This window comes from Sciurus vulgaris, assembly GCF_902686455.1.
Source record: "Sciurus vulgaris genome assembly, chromosome: 14".
Taxonomy (NCBI): Eukaryota; Metazoa; Chordata; class Mammalia; order Rodentia; family Sciuridae; genus Sciurus; species Sciurus vulgaris.
Window position 1 is genome coordinate 76716582 of NC_136475.1, and position 19821 is coordinate 76736402.

General features: G+C 41.2%; 1 protein-coding gene across 4 annotated transcripts in view; it reads right to left on the minus strand.

The window, feature by feature from the left end:
- BABAM2 (BRISC and BRCA1 A complex member 2) overlaps window positions 1-19821 on the minus strand; it is a 398788-nt gene that overhangs the window by 22661 nt on the left and 356306 nt on the right. For 3 of the 4 annotated variants that reach the window (XM_079110329.1, XM_079110326.1, XM_079110327.1), the window contains one exon: window positions 6085-6238. The exons of the other annotated variant lie outside the window; for it this stretch is intronic. In XM_079110329.1, coding sequence (XP_078966455.1) covers window positions 6085-6238 — 154 coding nt within the window. The remainder of the gene's footprint in view (window positions 1-6084; window positions 6239-19821) is intronic. 4 annotated transcript variants of the gene reach the window in all.

The window sequence follows — 19821 nt, forward strand, 5'->3', positions numbered from 1 at the left end:
AGGGTTTGGACAGGCTTCTAAGTAAGAAAATGACATCCCTTTCTGACCCTGAGGTGAGATGGGAAACAACAAATGACTTTAGAGGGTTCATTACGAATGTTCCCATGTGTTGATGGAGGAGCTATTTTTTGAAATATTCTTTAGTGATTCCTTTTAAATAATAGGTCTTATGTGTGACAAGTTACTACAGTAGGTGGTTTGGGGGTTAAATTCTATTCTAAGATTCTACTCAGGCCTCCAGGATCAACCTGATGCTTAATACAAAGAGAGTCATGGGGGGGGGGGGACTACTGCATCTATTCATAAATTTCTTAGACTAGAAAGAATTATAACAAGTCATCTGCTCCCTCCTTCCAGGCAGGTCTAAAGCTATGTATGAGATACCTTAAGTTCTTTCTCCCCCTTTTTTTTTTCTTTTTAAGTGATGGTTGGTTTTATGTAGATTAAGTAAGTGAAGGATGGAATTTTTCCACTTTTCAAACTGTTGTGTTGGCACCAAGAAGATAAAACTCCTGGGGATAGCAGCTTGAGGACAGGCAGCCTAGAACTTGAAAATCTCTGGCCAAGTCCCTGGGACTGGGGGGAACTGTTTACTAGGGTACATGTGAAGGTATTGATGTTGGCTCTGTTATCTTTTTACTAAAATTATCTCTTTTTCCTCCAAGGGATAAAGACATTGATAGTTAACATTTACTACATGCTCACCACATGCCAGACTGTGCTAGACAATTCACCTACGTTACCCTATGCAGCAGGCAGCATGCTAAGATTCTCCACTCCCTGTGAAATCCCCAGGACTGCAAACATGATGGCTTTCATTCTGGTAATTAGACTTTCTTATATGGTACAGATGACTTTAAGAAAGGAAGATGAATGGACTTAATCAACTGGACATTTAAAGTCTGGGTGCAGAGGTCAGAGAGACAGAAGTCAGAGACTGGAAACATAAGGAGGACTCAATGCTTGAAGATGGCGGGGACCACATGGCAGGGAATGAGGGCAGCCTCTAGTTACTGAGAATGGTCTCCAGGTGACATCCAGCAAGGTCACAGGAACTCAGTCCTACAACCACAAGAAATTAAACTCTGCCAGCATCCTGAATGAGCGTGGAAGACAAGTCCAAGCCTCAGAGGAGATCACGGCCCCAGTCCAAACCTTGATTTTAGTTATCTGGGACCCTGAACAGAGAAGCAAGGCATGCTGTGTGGGATTCCTAACCAGAGAAACTAGATTAGTAACTGGTGTGTTTTAGGATGGTAAGGTTATAGCAATTTGTTAGTCAGCAACACAGAAACTTATATGCCATATATGATATTCATAGTCATCCTCTGAACTAGGCTTCACCATTTTACAGACAAGAAGAAAAAGTCTCAGGAGGATTATATATGTGCCCAAAGTCACATAGCTAGTGGGAGGCAGAGATGGGTTTAAACCCAGTTCATCACTTCAGGGTCAGTACTCTTAACTGCCACATACATTTTCTTTCCATAGGTACATTACTCAAATACCAAGTCTCTAAGGAAGGGGCCTCAGAAAAATGATAAAGGGAGTAGGGAACTGTATCTGTCGCCTGGATGTGGATGCGCAGAAAGGTCAGAAGGCACCTTCACCAGAAGCCAGCTCTGCGCCCTTGGGCAAGTCAGTTAATCACTCTGAGTCTAAGGTCTTTTTTATCTGCCTGAAAGGTAGCAAGAATTTCTGTAGGGCTGAAGTGATGGTCCCATGGAAGTGTGTGAGGGTGCCTGGGTAAGGCAGAGGCACCTGATGTCATGTAGGGTGCTGCTCTTTCCTTGAAAACTAAAAATCGTAACACCCTTGATCTATAGAGAGGATGTGGTCTCTTTGATGACTTGTTTTGAGGAAGACATGAAAAATAAATTTTCTCTAGAGAGGAAATGATTCCCTATTGCCTTTATTTGGAAACTACAGACTAAGATGAAATGCAATTTTTTCTTTAAAAAAATCCTTAAAAGTCATAAAATATATGAAACTAAAACATACAAATATAATAGCATAAAGTTTAATTCAGGATATAAAGAGAATCACTATTTTAGGTTTTTACATCATATGTGAAATATTATAATATTAATTCATGTTAGGCCGTGATAAGTTAAAGATGTAATTTCAATGTACAAAATAATTAAAATATGATAGAGCTGAAAAGTCAATAGAAGGAAAAGAATGATATACTAAAAAGTACTTGAATAAAGCAAAAGAACACAGGAAGAGAAGAGCAAAGGAAGAAAGAACAGGAAATTAAAAAAACAAATAGCAAGATGGTAGGACTTAAGCCTAATGAGCTCCTTCATTATATTAAATATAAATGAGTCAAATATTCCTATTAAAAGGCAAAAGTTATCAGACTAGATTAAAAAGACCAAGGTCTACAAAAAGTTTTCCTGACATATTATGATAGGGATGAAATGAAAAAGGATGAAAATAGACATACCATGTGAAAATATGCAGAAGAAAGCTGTGGAACTATTTTAACATCAAACAAAGTCATGGAGTTTTACCAGAAATAGTCATTTCATAATGATAAGAGGGCCAATTTGTTAAGAAGACATAAGCATTTCAAGTGTGTGGTATCTTATGCACTTAAGCAGCAGATGCTCCTCAATTTATGATGGGGTTACTTCCTGATAAGGACATGGTGAACTGAAAATACTGTAAGTAAAAAAATGCATTCATATACCTAACCTCGGGACATCACAGCTTAGCAACATAGCGTATCATATCACAGAGTACCAGTTGTTTTGCCTGTGAGCTACAACTCCCTGCTGTTGTCCAGAACAGAGCAGGGGAGGGAGGTGGCGGCCAGAGGGCTGGGGGTGGACTAATTGAGAGGAAGAAAGAGTTGTACTAACCATTGCTAGCCCAGGAAAAGATCAAAATTCAAAATTAGATGTATGGTTTCTACTCTATGTCCTCGTTCTCATACCACAGTAAAGTTAAAAAATTTAAGTTGAACCACTGTATGTTAGAAACTATATAAAATCTGTCTACTCTGTTGTAAATTACAAATGAATTATACTACAAAAAAAATCAAAAAATGTGTATATATATATATATATATATATAGTCTAGCCTTCAAAGAACTCATCATTTGGTGAAGGAAACACATACAAAGATGTGAAAAAAGAAAAAGCCAAAAAGTAATACAAAGATTTCAAAGTAGTTCAACAGGAGTGGGAAGAGGAGGGAAAGAGCTGGGAGTGAAGAGAACGTGAGGAAACCCAGGTGGAAGATGGCTGGAGGATGAACAGCCTGAAAGGGCAGAAACAGGTTGGGAAGACAGGTGAGCAGCAGCCGAACCAAGGGGCCTTCCATATCTTAACTCACTGACTGACCCGTCACAGCAGGACCATCCAACAGCAGGAAGAACAATCCTGGTTTTTTTGTTGTTGTTGTTTGCTTTTGTTTTCCCAGTGCTGGGTATGGGACCCAGGAACTCACACAAGTTGGGCAAATGCTCTATTACTGAGCTAAATTCCTAGCCCTATGATCCCGTTTTATAGGACGAAGTTCAGAGAGGTTAAGCACCCTGCCAAGGCCACACAGCTTACAGGATTATATTTTGCAGTAGAAACTGAGACATGCATGATCTCAGAGCCTGTGCTCTTCCAGCAAAGGGTATTTGACTTGTGAAGACAGAATTTGCTGTATAGCCATGAGCAAGAAGCACTGTGGTAGAAGCCCTGATCAGTGCCAGGAACTATCCTTTCTGAATTCATATGCAGAATCCCTCCTGTGCTATCGGAGGGAATAAACAGCCGATTTCACTCACGGGGCTCTGGGGCTGTTCACAAACCGTGAGAGTGTTTATGTCATGGGTAGAGAACCCCCAGTGAATTATAGCCTTTTATGCACTGTGTACAGGATTTTCACAGGACAAGGAAACAGGGCATGTATGGAATGCTGGAGTTGACCTCTCTCCCTTTTTATCCTTTCTCCCCAAGCTTCTCCACCAACCTCCTGCCTGTTCTGCAGGACAGTTCTTTGGCTGTTTACCCATCAGCTGGCCTCTGACACAGACCAGTACGGATACTCAGTTCAACTGAAGATGGGAGTCTTTAAATTATTTCTTGCTAGAATGGGCTGCTGGCTTTCTCTTTGCTTGCATTTAAAATGGATCCATCTTCACTACAGTAGAAAGCAGATTTGTAACGTTACTTCAGATGTTTTCTTTAGACTGGTGTTAACATAAAGCAAATGTCTCTTGAAACCCTGAACCAATCTGTTAAGATAAACAGGCTTCACTTATGATATTTCTATACTGAAATCACAGGCTTGTGGTCTGCAGCTCCTTTAAGACTCGACTCATACATGCTAAAACGTCTACTTAAGAAACACACTCACACAAACACACGCACACACCAAGATAGCTTTGCCATGGAAACCACAAAGACATGTCTGGTTCCGACTCCACAGCACATACCACAAATAACGGCCTGTCTTGTAAGGGCAGCTCCGTGTGCACACAGGGAAACCCGGGGACTAAACGGCTGCCGTGCTGTAGCTCAGGACTCTCTCCACGGCTCCTTTTTACAATCATATTTCAAGATGTGGAAACCTCAGTGATTGCTACTAGTGATGTTGACAGAGGCTTGCTTTCTTCCCCTTTAAATAGGATTTCAGACTGGGTGTCAGGGATAAAAAGGGACAATACAGGGAGAGGTTTCAGTAATGACTCTGGGTTCCGCACATGAATCTAGGAGGTCTGGATTTCTAGAGCAAGTCACTCCGCCACAAAGGAGTCCCAAGCCTGCTACGAGTGAAGGTCTTGTATCATAGAGAGTATGGGTGATACCAGCAGGTCCCTGGGAGGGACAGGGATGTCGGGGGAATTGAGAACACTCTCGGCTTGGAAGGTCAGGCTTTATTAGTAGGTACTTTTTAAACTGTCGGATGTTTGATATGATTTATCTCCCTTGCTGGCTACAAATTCCATGAGGCCATGGACAACTTCCAATTTGTTTATCATTATGTCCCCAGCATGGTGCACGAACCCTGGAACATGATAGATGCCTAATAAATACCAGATGAGCAAATGAAGAGGATGCTTAATAGGTCGTCTTCATTTGTGTGATTCCTTGGATCTGCTCATCCTTCAGCTGGGACCACAGGTGTGAGCATATGGTTGTTCAGAGTGACAAAGTAATAACCACATGCCACTCTAGGACTGATTTTTGGAAACCACCATTTCAATCCACTGCCATTTCAATCTAGGAGGCCGGGTTCACAACTGATGTTTCAGATACTAAAATCCTACCTACACAAAACCACATTTCTGTATTCACCTATTTCATATGACCGAATGCCTTGCTGTACCTCTAAACCCCAAACCTCAGCTAACTTCAACTTCTACCAAACTGCCACTTGCACAGCGACATCAGTAAGTCTAAGCAATCTGTGCATCTGTTTACTCTATCCAGAAATCTGCAGGCCCCTCTTTGGGCAATGCCTGTGGAATGCACTGCAGAAATGCAATTAAGTATATAATTTAGAGAGATTCAGTTCCCTTTGAAAAAAGTAGCCAATGAATTCATGTACTGACCACTAGTGATAATTTTACTTGTTTACCGTCAGCTGAAATTTTCCATCTTTTTAAAAAATATGAGTGGCTGCAAACATCTGAGTTGCTGACACCACTTGCCCACCAATCAACTTCTTGTTTAGTACTCCTCCAATCTAAATAGGTTAGTTTCTGATAGGCCTTATAACACATTTGAAAAAAGGTATGGCTAATTTTAGAGACCAGCAGAATCGCTGGGACAAGGAAATATTTCAGACACAGGTTGGCTTCTTCCTGACAAGGGAATCAGCAAACTTTCTCTACAAAGGGCTGAACAGTAACTAATTTTGGCTTTGCAGGTCTCTGTTGCAACTGCTTACTCAGCCACGTGGCGTGAATGCAGCCACAGACAATAGGTAAAGAAATGGGCATTGTTGCATTTCACAAAAAACTTTATATTAAAAAATAAGCACAGGGCAAGATTTAGGCAGTGGGCAGTAGCTTTGCAAACCCTGAATACGATAAGCAAAATGTTCCTCTCTACAGTAAATAATAATGGATTCACTTACTTTGCTCTTTTGGCCATTTCATTTCCGTCCCATCTGGGGCTGTATGGATAATTTTTCTGGGCCTGGGAGTAAAGCTGTCCACTGTTGGTAAAGTGATATACAGACTGAAATGTCAGAGTTGGCTGATCTCGAGGGAAAAACAGAGGCAGGTCAACTGGAAAGACAGAAGAAAGGAAAAGCAAGTTAGAGATAAACACATCTTATGTCACTGTTTTGGCTAAATCAGAGTGTTGGGTACAAGACTCTTGGAACCACAAATTCTGGTTGAGACTTAGATAAAACATGCAGAGGGAGAGACCAAGAAATACAAGGTGTCCTCCCTGACTTCAAGAAATTCAAAGCCTAGTGAGAGAGGCAAGTCCCACGTGAGGGCAAGTAGGGCAAGTGTAAGGAATATGGGGCTCGAGGCACAGGTGCTGTGAGAAGAACATGATATGGCACAGAGGCTGGGTGGAGGCCAGGCAGAGGCTGGCAAGGAGCCCCACCACCTGGACTCCCTGGCCTTTACCCTGTCCACTCTTCCACAGCAGAGGTTGCTGAGAAACTGTTCTAAGTCTCTACTACACCGTAAACTCTTCAAGGGCCAGGCAGGGTCTTCCTCATCTGTGATTTGGTGGGGGAGGTGGGATGGAGGCTGTTGTGCGAGAATGGATGCAGAGGAGGATAAAGAGGGCAGGTGATCATCTTTCTTAGGAACTATATATGGCGACTAGACCAGAAAAAATAAAGTTATCATGCTACTTCCAATCAAGCAGTGATTTTTGATACTCAGCAGTTTCCATTTTTTTCCATATGTGTTATGAAATATATTTATATCTCCTAAATCAGAGGGGGCTCCTTAATGGAACACAACAGGGACGAATCTAAGCACTGTGTATGTCTGCTGGTGCAGGATGGCCGATTCTAAACTTCACTGCTAACACACATTACACTTTTCATTTTGGGGTTCTTTAATTCAAGTTTTTAAAAAGAAAATGACTTGCTAGTTTCCATTGAGGGAAACCATCATTAAAAACACCAATTGTTTCAATAGTACATTCTTTAAGATAGATGATGTGTGAATGTGTGAAATGTTAACCATTTCTAGGACTAAGAGCAGACACAAAAAAAGTGTAGAGAGTTTTCTAGCCTGACAGAGTACTTTTACATACTTTTTCTAATTTGTTACTTAAAACCCTGTGAAAGAGACATTATTCTGACCATATGCATTTAAGAGATGAGTAAACTTGAGACTCCATGTCATAGACAGGCAAGCTGCAAAAGTCAAATCCAGAACCATGATACAAATCCTAGGCTCCAACTATGTGACATGGCCACCTCCTGCTCTGAAGAACAGGAGCATCACCTGCTTACACTCACTACACTGCAATTACAATTCAGTAAGTGAAGTCACCACTGTGAAGAAGAGGGATGGTCTTTTTGGTTACCTGAGGCACCATATGAAAAGGTACACTCTATAGAGTTCTGCATCTGTCACCCAAGTATGGTTGAAACTCAACTTGGACAAGGCCCTCTAAGCACCCAACATGATTTCTGGAAAGTTAGGTTCATAGCAAACTTCAAAAGAAAAAAAAAAAAAAGAAAAAGAAAAACCAACAAAAAAATCCCAAGAAACAAAAAACTATCCAGCTGGTAGGGTCTCTCAGACCTCTGAGTACACTTGACCCTGAAGATGTCTGACTCAGCACCGCAGGGGGTTTCTACAGATGAATCACACTGAGACCCAACAACAGTGGCAGGACTGTGAATGTCCACTTTTTAGTCACATTTTTCAAGAGTCACAATCGAGCAGTCTCAATACAAGTCTATATGTGTCAAAGCAGAGATTTCACAGTATATAGGAACAAAACAAAATATGAAAAAAGTCTAATAAAAATAAGTGACTCAATTCAAAAAGCCCTTCAGACCTTTTCACGTTACAAAGCTTGATCTGCAACATCATCATCACTTTGAACAAATATTGCATTCTAAATATTTTCCATTTTTTCTAATTATTCACTTAAAGTTTCCTATGATTAATTTTAGAAAAAATACCTTCATACATGATTTACTTTGACTTCAACTGTAGTTGTTACATTACATATAAATTCCCAAAGAAAAACAAGATTCAGATTAGCCTCCAAAGCCATCATTAATAACATAAAAATATTTAACATTTGAGTTAGCCTACAAAAAAAGCAATGGCTTAGCAGGCACCGCCTGCCTGTAATGCCAACAATTTGGAGGTTGAGGAGGATCACAAGCTTTAAGGATAGCCTCACTAAACTTAGCGAAATCCTCAGCAATTTAGCAGGAGCCTGTCTCAAAATAAAAAATAAAAAGGGCTGGGGATGTAGCTCAGTGGTAAAGCACCCCTGGGTTTAATCCCCAGTACTAAAACAAAACAAAACAAAACAAAACAAAACAAAAGACAAACAAAAACCTAAGACAGCAACGATTTAAAGTAACAGAATCTGATGGCAATAATTAATAAATTCAAATAAGAGTCATTACTCAATATCAAAAACAATGCAGATAATATCACAGGCAATGAGATTCTCAAGCTACTAGTTATTGGAGGCTTGGACTACATTCTTTTTTGAAAAATAAAAATTAAGGGACAAGGTCTTGCTAGATTCAGATTGCTCTGGCTGGTCCCAAACTTCTGGTCTCAAGTGATCCTCCTGCATCAGCCTTCCAAGTAGCTAGGAATAAAGGCATGTGCCACCACATCTGGCTGGCATATGTTTTATTTTTTGTTCTTGTTTTGCTTTGTAGAAATGAATTGCTGGTATTAGTATTTTGATATGATGAGAAATAATTTTCCCACCTATTTTTGAACCATTTTCTCTGATGCAAATGCTCAGTTGGCATCAGCAACAAGTCAAAATATGAATGCCATTTATATACCTTAGGACAGCAAGCTCTCAGCTGATATGTACCATGAACTCCCAACAAGCACTGATTTTAATTTTTTAAAATTTAAAAATTCAAATGCTATTTTGTTATTATTTTTTATTTCTCCATGGAGATTTGTCTAACAAAGTATAGTAAAGCCAAAATTAAAATTTGAATATTTTCTCTGTACGTACAGTAACTGGATTATTAAAAGAACAGAAAAAGAGTCCTTCAGAGACAAAATCAGTAATCCATGTTTATTAATTCATGTATAAGAAAATAAAATTTTAAAAATACAGATATCTTGCTAGACTGTTTTATCCTGTCTTTATCAGTCAATGGTTAACCAAAGGGTGGCTTCTTTAAAAATGTTTTGTGCATGAGTTAATAACTAAAATATTTATGAGAAATTCTTTGCATTTTTCCTTCTAAGAATAATTTGAATTCATGAGAATTAAAAATAAACCCAAAACTTGTCTTCCTTATCCCCAAATGTTTCTGTCACTTAACTTTTGCTTATAGGTTAACTTGTGATGCTTAGGAAAATAATGACCTCAGGCCCTCAAACAGCTCGTTTGCTCTGAGGGGAAGCAGTTTGGGCTCTCAGTATCAGCTATATCAAATTCCAACACTGTAACAGTTAGCTTTCTCAGAACCCGCCACCTCAGTTGACTGTTGGAGCAGAATCATTCCCTTTGGTTCAGTAACTTATTGACAGCATTGCCTGACGGTTGCTTCCTCTTTCCTCCTTTTTGCACACAGATATTGAAATTTGGTCAGTTCTCTATCCACACATGGAACGGTCCTCACTTGTTCAGTAACTTCTTTCTTCAAAAACTTGAAGCCCAGGGGTGGGTGGTGCACACCTATAATCCCAGCTACTCAGGAGGCAGGAGGACCTTAAGTTCAAGGCCAGCAGCTTAGAACTGCTGGGGGTTCAGAACTGCTGAACCCCCAGCAGTTCTAAGCTGCAGCCTGGGCAGCTTAGAGAGACCCTGACTCAAAATAAAAAACGGCTGGGGGTGTATGTAGCTCAGCACTTGCCTAGCATGCATGAAGCCCTGGGTTCAACCCCAAGTACTGCAAAAAACAAATTAATTAATTAAAGAAATAGATTTTAAAAACTTGTCGAAACCAGTCAAACCAAACACATCTAATTCTGCACAAACTGGGCAGTTCCAGGACTCATCCGCAGGACTCTGAACCCTGGGAGAAGGAAAGAATAATTAAGCCTCATTCTGGACAGCTACTGCAATGACAGGTTCTACTGGTCACACAGAGTCCCAGAGCGGGTAGTGCTTTCCAGGTGACAACCAGTTACACAGCTTGGAGAGAAGTTAAATGCACCGATAGATAAAGTGTGTTGCCCTCTCTGAAGCCACGGTTCCCTAGAAAAGAAGCTTATCTGTCCCTCAGTCGTGGTCCTTTCACCACAGGAAAGTCAGTATGTGAGTTCACAAGACTCTAGAAAATCCTCACTTCTCCAAATACCTCGACAATGGAAATAGGACCCAAGAGACCGAGAGAAATGGCATATTATGCATCATTCTAACAAGTTTGATTATATGACTTTTATTTTATTTTTCCAGAAAAGACCAAAGCATATCTTAGTCATGGCATGACGGCAATAAGGCACTTTGACAGCAATAGTGATAACTAGCAGTCTGGCGCAAGGGAGGGGATGAGAATAGTAAATAAAAGTAGAATTAGGAGGACAAAAAGAATCCAACTGGGGACTCTCAGTGCAGGAGAGGAAGGCTCTACTGTCCCCTGAAGCTATCACCAGTCAGTGACGTGGACCCCTTACTGGTACCTGTGACAGGCGTTCTTAGCTGCTCCCTTAGCAGCCGTTTTTGACCCTTCTTGCTTGCGGACAGAGCCTTTCCTCCATCCAGTTTGAAGGCACTTGGATAATTGCTCTTCGACTCCCATAAACCAAGGTATGGAAATGTGACTCACTCCTGCCAGTGGGGCCTAAGGGGAACTTGGTGAGGGGTCTTCTGAGGAATATTTTCCTCTCTGATTAAAGACACATGTGAGGACAAGGCCCCACTTCATTCTAGCCTTAATCCTATCCTGTGAGGTCCTGAGGCTTGGAGAGGTGGCACTCATCTTGTGACCAGGAGGAGGTCAGTCTGGTATCATGGGCTGCCGAAGTCATCATCCCTGGAACTTCCCACCTCTTGATTTCTTGCTTTTTGAGAGAATTACAAATCTTCACTCTTTAAATCTCTTTTAATCAGGTCTAATACCAGTCAAAGGTATCTAAAGAAATAGTTCTTATAGCTTCTGTTCAAGAAGGCAGGAAAACAGTATAATCTATTTCCGATATATTGCCACGAAACACAGTTAAAAAAAAAAACATAAATAGGAAATAGTTAAGGCACATAAATAGGAAAGTTTTAGTTGTCTGGAAAATTCAGTTGTGTGAGATAGTTTAATTTGAAAATGCCAAACAAATGAGGGGTTAACCATACTTCTCTGGAAGTCACATCATCACATATTTTCATCATTATTCACAAGACACTATTATTTCTTCAGACCTTGCGAACTGCGTATTCCTTAGCTTTCCCCTGTGTTCTCAGATTGGTAGGGCAGATCCTCCTGGATCCACTTTGGGGTGGTCAGGGTTATGGTCCCCTCCAGTCTTCTTAGGCCTCTCCAGTTCCTCAAAGCCTCATTCTGAGGCAGCTTTAACCCCGTGTTAACTTGTAAGCCTGCCCTGCAAGGATGATTCCATTTGAGGTCGATTCTTCCCAACAGCAGTTTGAACCCATCTCATTCCCAGGCTACCCCGCAACCAATTTGGGCAAACTGCCATCTATTTACTGACCACCTCCATCTCACTGACTACACACAAAACCTTTGAGATGCACAGATTCCAACCACGATGAAATTAAACACCACATAACCAAAATAACTTGCCTACAAGAAATGAGAGAGTAAAATTTTCCAGTTCAGAAATACCCCTATTCAAAGCATTAAAAAAACCAGTGGTGTCTCCTCTTATCACTGCCTGTCATTTCAGTGGTGGAGGAGAATAAATATTAAACAGATTTTGTTAAACTGGTTTTACTTTTTACTAGTTTAAACTGGTTTCAAATTTTCCCTCTCTTTTGTGTGACCTGGTCAGGTAAACAGGCTACCTCTGGAGTTTGAATAGTATTGAATTGAAGCTTGAAGGCTTCCAGAATTCTGCTGTATACATACTAAAAATCCTCCTATGGAAGGAGACACATTATATGTGCCCTTGCAGTTGGATAAAAATGGCCACAGCATTTATTAGTGGTTACGTCACAGGCAAAATACTTGGTCTCTGAATACTGATTTTTCTTACCTGGAAAACAAGGATAATACTTCTTATCTTACTGTGTTTATTGGTAGGATTAAACAAAAACTGGGCACATACTAAATAAACGTTCATCCCTTTCTTCTGTTTCCTTTTTCCTCAGGTTTTCTTCCTCTTTCGTGTAGCTTTACATACATTTCATATTTGTGAAATTTCTGGTAACTACAGCATAAGCCGTTAGGTGTTTAAATTTTAACTATTTTGATGGAAATCGTTTTTAAATTTTGTACATACCTTTGCATCTCAGTAAATATACTAAAAATAATTCAGCCTTTCTTGATGACAAGAGACACACTACCAAGTCATTATACACAATGGCTTTGAGGTCTAAGGAAGACTTGGCAGCTGTCTCGCAGGTGCCCCCACAACTGCCTGCTGTTAAAAGCTGGGGTGCCTTTACATTGGCACAGCGAGGCTCGCAGGGCTGGAGGAATTTCTCTGCTTTGTTTCTGTTTCCCTCTACAGTCAATCCCTTTTCCGGAAGCCAACTCTGCCTCAGCACTGCCTCAGTTTCTGAAGAGTAAGTCTGGCTGGCCACAGGTCCCTGGACAGAGCTGCCGGGGAGAAGGTGCTCTGCTAATGTGTGGGGATGCACTGTGAACTCTGGTTGCCATCCTTGGGCACCTCAGACTGTTGCCACTCTTGCTTTGGCATTGTTAGTTTCCTTCCAGTTCTACAGCAGTCCTAGATAGTTAAAGTTTGAGGACATTGGGTCTCTTACATTTTGCTTGTCATTTGCTTGTGTGTGTGTGTATGTGTGTGTGTGGCAGTACTGGGTATTGACCCCAGGGGTACTTTACCACTGAACTACATCTCCATTTTTATTTTTTATTTTGAAACTGGTCTTGCTAAGTTGCCTAGGTTGGCCTCCAATTTTCAATCCTCCCGCCTCAGCCTCCCAAGTAGCTGAGATTACAGGTGTGTGTCACCATGCTCAGCTGGTATGTGCTTTTGGGATAATGTATAGATACAAATTAATCATTCCAATACCCAATGAGACATTCATATAAAACTATAAGAAGACTCAAGACAAAAGGAGTGCCATGGTATTGACCAGTGAAGAGCCAAGTTCTCTCACTCTGTCTATTGAAATGAACCTAGACCAACTTCACTAGGCTTCTTCTCCCACCAGATCAGAGCTTCTCAACTGTGAGTCAGTATCGACATCACCATGTATCACATGGAACCGAGCAGCACAGATGCCTGGGTCCCACTCCAGACCACAGGTGATTTTTGTCACGCCTCCCAGACTAAAATTACCAAGGAGGATTGTGTGCTCCTTGAAGGGCAGGGGCCTTGAGTTAGTTGTTTTAGTATTCCTCGCACTTAGCACAGAGCATGACACAGGAGAGTCGCTCACTAAATGCTTGTTGAACTAAAGGAAAGGAGCATATAAGGGAAATGCAAATTAGAACTTCAACGGGACTCCACTTCATAGCCACTGGAGTGACAAAAATGTAAAAACCAGCTAATATCCCATGTGGGACACTGGGAATTCCCACTAACTGATGACAAGGGAGTGCTACAACCTCTTGTACGGTAGGCAAAGATGCATGTTCTCCATGACTGGGCAATTCCACTCCCAGAATCTGCCCCATGTGCTTTAGAGGATGGCTTTGAGGTAGCATCATTTATGATACCAAATACTGTAGCCATCTTAAATATCTATCAACAGGAGACTGGACACGTACATTCTGGTATATTCTTTCAATGGAACACCTTAGAGCAGTTGAAAGGAATGAGCTAGGGCTGCATACGCCAACATACATAAATCTAGAGAACAAAAAAAAAAAGACGGTTCAGCAAAAAAGCAAGTAACAGATGCACACCTCAAAAGATCCAAACACATCTACACATTATTACATAGTATTCTTAAGTAGCTACATAATTCAAGTATGGAAACACGCAAATCAAATTAAAGAGAGTGGCTACTTCTGGGAGTTAGGAGAAAGGGAAGGGTATGGGATGCATCTGGGAGGGGCACTCAGGGGCTCTGACTGTGATAGAGCAGAGGGCTTGCACTGTTTCAAAAAAGATCAGAAGCAGCTACAGTAAAATAGGAAGATTTGACTAAGGTGGGTATATGGGTAATTGTTTTTGTTTATTTATATATACGTGCAAGCTTTAAGTAGCTAACCTTTTTTTTTAAAGAATAAGAACATTAATTAATTAATTAAATTTTTTTTGGTGCTGGGGAGAAAGCCAAGGTCTTGGGCTTGCTAAGCTGGTGTTCTATCACTCAGTCACACCCCAGCCAGGACACGAATATTCACAACAGAAAACAACCAGCAGGATTCCATTTATATAAAGTTAAAAGATAGACAAATTATCAATGATATACCATGATGTTTATTTAAGTGATTAGCTCTTCGTGGATATATACTAGGTAGTAAAGCTATTCAACTAAAGGGGGGGGGGGCGGGGGAGAAGGGGCGCTAACGTTGAACTCAGAGATGTTCTGGGAGAGGCATGCCCAGGGCTGCTAAGACACTGGCACTACTACTGCTTTCAAAGTTGGGTGAGTTTTATTAGTCTGTAAAGTGTGCAGGTATGTTTAATATGATCTTTGTGCATATACATTTTTCTTTTTGTCATATAAATATTACTTTTTAAAATGGGAGCATTTGTAACACTAAGAGGGTCAGGAAAGCACAGTGATTTTCAGGAAGCAAAATCAAACCAAACCAAACCAAATAAAGTTGGCAGTATGCCAGGAAGAACAAGGGTGTCCATGCCTGTGAGCCCCTGGTCTGGAAAGGAGATCTGGGAAAGGCAATTCAGTCATGACAGTTTAGCACGTGCACACGCAAAGGAAAGGGGAACTCTGCTTGAGGTTAAAGTTCTGCAGAGGAGATGGACTCTGAGTTGGTTCTAGAAGGTTAAAGGATGATTCAGCATTGGAGTCTGGGGAATATTCCATAGAATGAGAAGTCAATAAAGCATTCAATACTGTGGATACTTGACTCTTGGTATCCATATACATTTGCTACAGAACAGTCATACCCGCCCTATTTCATCAGTCTCATTTCTTTTCCACTCCTCTCCTGTCTTTGTCCATGTGTGGAGAAATGGGTGATGCAAAGCTGAAGGACAAGGACGCTGGTTTCAGAAGGCTCACAGGCCAAGCTGGAGGAGGCCTTCTGGGTATATCTGGGATCACTCTCATCAAGACTCGGAGTGTCAAGAAAGGCCTGTGTCCTAGAACTCTGTATGTTCCCAAATTGTGTTCCCAAGGAGTGCTCACTCAGGATGAAAGAAAATACCAGCAGCTGAGGCCAAAACCATGAAGTTCCCAGCATGGACACCCTTTCTAGTTCCATTTGCCTCTCTGTCCCCTTGCTTCAACCCTCACTCTCTTGGTGAGCATCTTCCCTGGCCAGGTCACATAGTGGAACAGAGGGTCCACACTCACTGGAGCTAGGCCATGTGCTGAATTCTGCATCTCCTGTAGGCCAGGCCATTTGGGTGCTGTGTCCTCTGGACACATGCCCCACTAGGATCCAGGTCCTTCTACTGCTCTGACACTGTTTCCTCAGGCCCAGCTCCTTCTTGAGTCCTTTCAGATTGTTATTTCTTCCAACTGTCTGGCACAGTCCAAGTCCCACCTTCTTCCAGGAAGCCCTCTATGCCTGCTCAATCAGTGTCTCCTCCGTCCTCTGTGTTCACATCAGCCATCTCTCAGCAGGGTCGCTGACAATTCTGGCATACTTATATTTATGTGCCCTCTATCCCAATGGGGTAGACACACAGCAGGTGGTCAATACACACTTGGTGACTGGCTGGCAATAAAACACCACAGTGAGGTGTACATTAGACATATGGGCAAGAAGCATGCTCTTATGACTGGCAGTAAGAAATCCAGCAAGAGAGAACACCACACCAGAAATAGCATGAAGTACTGTTTTAACTTCTATTTTTAAAAGAATTTTGTCATAATAAATAAATTCCTGGCCTGGGAGTATTAAAAAAGAAATTGGCTAAATTAGGGAAGAGTTTGATTAAAAGAATCCTTAAATAAATTAAAATATATTCAAATGCAAAATCCTTGGCACTTAAAAACTAGGCAAAATCTCTAAAAAGTCATAAGCTTCTAATTTAAAAAAAAATTCATGGACAATGTACCAAATGCAGATGATTAGATGGAAAAGGACAGATGCAGTGTCTCTGGTTGAAGCAGGGGGCTGACATCGGTCAGCTTAAATTGCATCTTGAAAAACTGGAACAAACTAGCCAGATAGGAATTTGCAAATATTGTGACTATCCTGATGTGAAGGATGACTAATGTGGTTTTATGAATAAAATAAAATTCCTCAAACTAGTCTTTTTATTTAAAAAAAAAGGGGGGGAATCTAGTTATGACCTTTACATTCTAGAGAAATCAGTGTGTATCCAATTTGACAAACATCCCCATACATGTGCACATACCAGGAGCCAAACATGCGCATATACCAGGAGCCAGCTCGAGGGAAGTCGAGCTGACTAAGGAGGGCTCTTCCTTGCCACCCTGCTGGCACACACTCACCTCCACTGTTCCTGGGAGGGAGGCCACAGCGAGGGGAACAGCAGAGGGGCTTGCCAGCACGGGATGGGACTAGGGTGGAAATGGATACCACCCAGGGGCTGCTGGGAAGGCTGGTAAATGGGACGGTATAGAGCAGGACCTTGAAAGACAGCTGGATCTGACAAGTAGTTTCAGGAGGAGGAGAATGACTGGAAAGGGAGGGAGAAAGGCAGGGAATCCAGGCTGAGAGGACAGAACTGCCCAGTCGGGCGGAGGGCATGCATGCCAGGGAATGCAGGTGATCAGTACAGACAGAAGACAGGTCAGCAGTAAAAGTCTGGTGTGGAGGGCTCTGAACAGAACAAAGGAGTATGGACCCTCTTCTATGAGCAAAGTTGCCCTTGAACATTTCTAAGGACACTCCCATGTCACTCATCCCAGTGGGTCTAACACAGTATAAATCCTCCAGAATGGAGAAGCCTTTGGAAAGTATAATGCACAAATCAAAAGTAAGTTATTATTTATTATTAAACAAGCTTCTTTGGGTGAAGTTGAATATTCAGGGCAAGGAGTGTGCTCTGGAGGAGAGCCACCCAGGTTCCCCTTAATGGTCACACAGCTTTGGCAAATTAACTGACATCTTTGAGCCCCTTTGCCCATCCATAAAACTGGAAAAACTCTAGCCTCAGGGTTGAAAATAAAGCATGTGAAGCATGCTGTGCAGTGTCTGGCACATAGAAAGTGCTGGATGAGAAAGGTTAGGACCTAAGGAATGTCAGAACAGGATGGTATACTGGGAAGAATATGGTCTCTGGAATGTGACAGATCTGGGCTTGACTCCTACTCTGCCAGTTACAACCTGGGTAACCTCAGGCAATTTACTAAACTCTCTGAGTCTAGGTTTTCTCATCTTTAAAATGGGATAATACCTACCTTGCAAGGTTATTGGGTCATTTACGTGTTGTAATGAATATATGTAGAATACTTGGCACATAGCAGGTATTCATAAATGATACCTATTATTACTTGCTTTTCTCTAGAAGTAATTTAAAAACAAACAAATATGAGTCTATATAATCTTTTTCATCCATTTGCTAAAAATAGAGCCAGATGCAAAAAAATACAGCCATCAATCAAAAGAAGTCATGCTTTTTGATTAAGTGTTCAACTTAGTTTTGGCTTCCTTTTTATTTGAGGCAACTGCTATATAGTCCTTAGGAACTCTTCCCTTTTAATTCTATGATCTTCTTTCTTCAAATAAAAAAATTCTAGCTCTGGAGAATCTCAGGTCATATGGGGTCTTGTAGCAAAAGCTAACCACAGACCAGAAAGCATCCGAACAGAGTCGTAGCCTGATGGAAACTTGGCCGATTTCTCTGTGCGTCAATCGTGCCATGTGCTCCCCGTTCCCACAGGTGCTTTCTTTAAGGTACAGTTTTTCTTTTTGGGTTGAACAACTTATTAGTCAGTGATCCTGTTCCTCAGCAAAAGATCAGAAATATAATCAATTTTTATAAATTTATGAACTACCTATTTGGTCTTTGAGAATCCAGATTTTGTTTTTGTTTTGTCATTGGTTTTTGGCCAGTTCTTTGCTCGTTATTTCTTCTAAAAGAATGAGTGGGGGATGAAATGGGGGGATGGAAATTAATTAATGTTCTCTTTGGTAGAAATTCCAATTGGAATTTCATTTGAGATAAAGGAATGGCTGCTGCCTAAAATGAGGCTTTTTAAACTGTCATATAATTCTCATATGTTCAACTCAAAGAGAATAAACTATAAACATAAGGTGATCATGTGGAGACAAGCCCCTGACTTAAATGAGCTGCTTGATTTGTACATCAAATTTAAAGGAATAATATAATTCTCTATCAAAGGCATTAGCTCAGTATCATCCTAAGAAAAACACACTTCCACTCAGTAAACTATTCCTGGTGGTTGTGCTTTCCAGATAACTGAGGGTTTGTTCCGGAAAGTTCTAAAATTTTTTATGTCCTTGATAGAAACCTTTCTAAAGCAGACTTATATTTGTTTCCTGTATCCCTTTCTAAATGACTCAAAGTCAAAATTATGAATGAATATCAGTTCTTTTTTAAAAGATATTTTTAGTTGTAGATGGACACAATACTTTTATTTATTTATTTTTATGTGATGCTGAGGATTGAACCCAGTGCCTCGCAAGTGCTAGGCAAGTGCTCATCCACTGAGCCACAACCCCAGCCCCTAAATATCAGCTCTTAAAGAGGGTCATACAGTCATGACACCAAGGCCAAGAGGGTGACTTGCCTGGTATTTGTAGATTCCTTCAGGGAACCAAGGTCTTGGCTTCCTCTAGCTTTTGGCCCTGGGCCATTAGGTTATTCTCCTGGAATTCCTCCAGTGGTTAACATATCTGTATATCATAGACCTCCAAGTGGTTAAGTGCCAGAGACTTGGGAAGAAGCCCACCAGGCTTATTAGAAGGTGCAAGTCAGGCGTGGGGTTTCCTGTGAGCAAATCATGCTGACTTTGCAACCCTCTCCAGTCTACTTCCTCTTAGTTGCTTGTTGACAGGGATGTTCACAGGTCCCAGCTGAGCCATAGATAGGTGAGATATAGGTAAGATAGTTACTTAAAAATCTCTCTCTCTCTCTCTTTTTTTTTTTTTTTTTTTTTGGTATTGGTATTGAACTCAGGGGCACTTAACCACTGAGCTACATCCCCAGGCCTTTTATTATTTTTTGAGACAGGATCTCAAGAAGTTGCTTAGGACCTTGCTAAATTGCTGAGGTTGGTCCAGAACCTGCTATACTCCTGCTTCAGCCTCCCTAGTCGCTGGGATTATGGGTGTGGGCCACCACACCCAGCAAATCTCCATGTTTTGTCACAACAGAAATACACCCAAACTGCAGTTCAGCAGGGACATGGAAGTCATCTATGCACTTTATGTGAGGAGATTGTGCTACAGGGGTGTGACCTGCCTCAACTGCCTGAGCTGCCTCACAGACACCAAGGTCCTGACACCAAATCC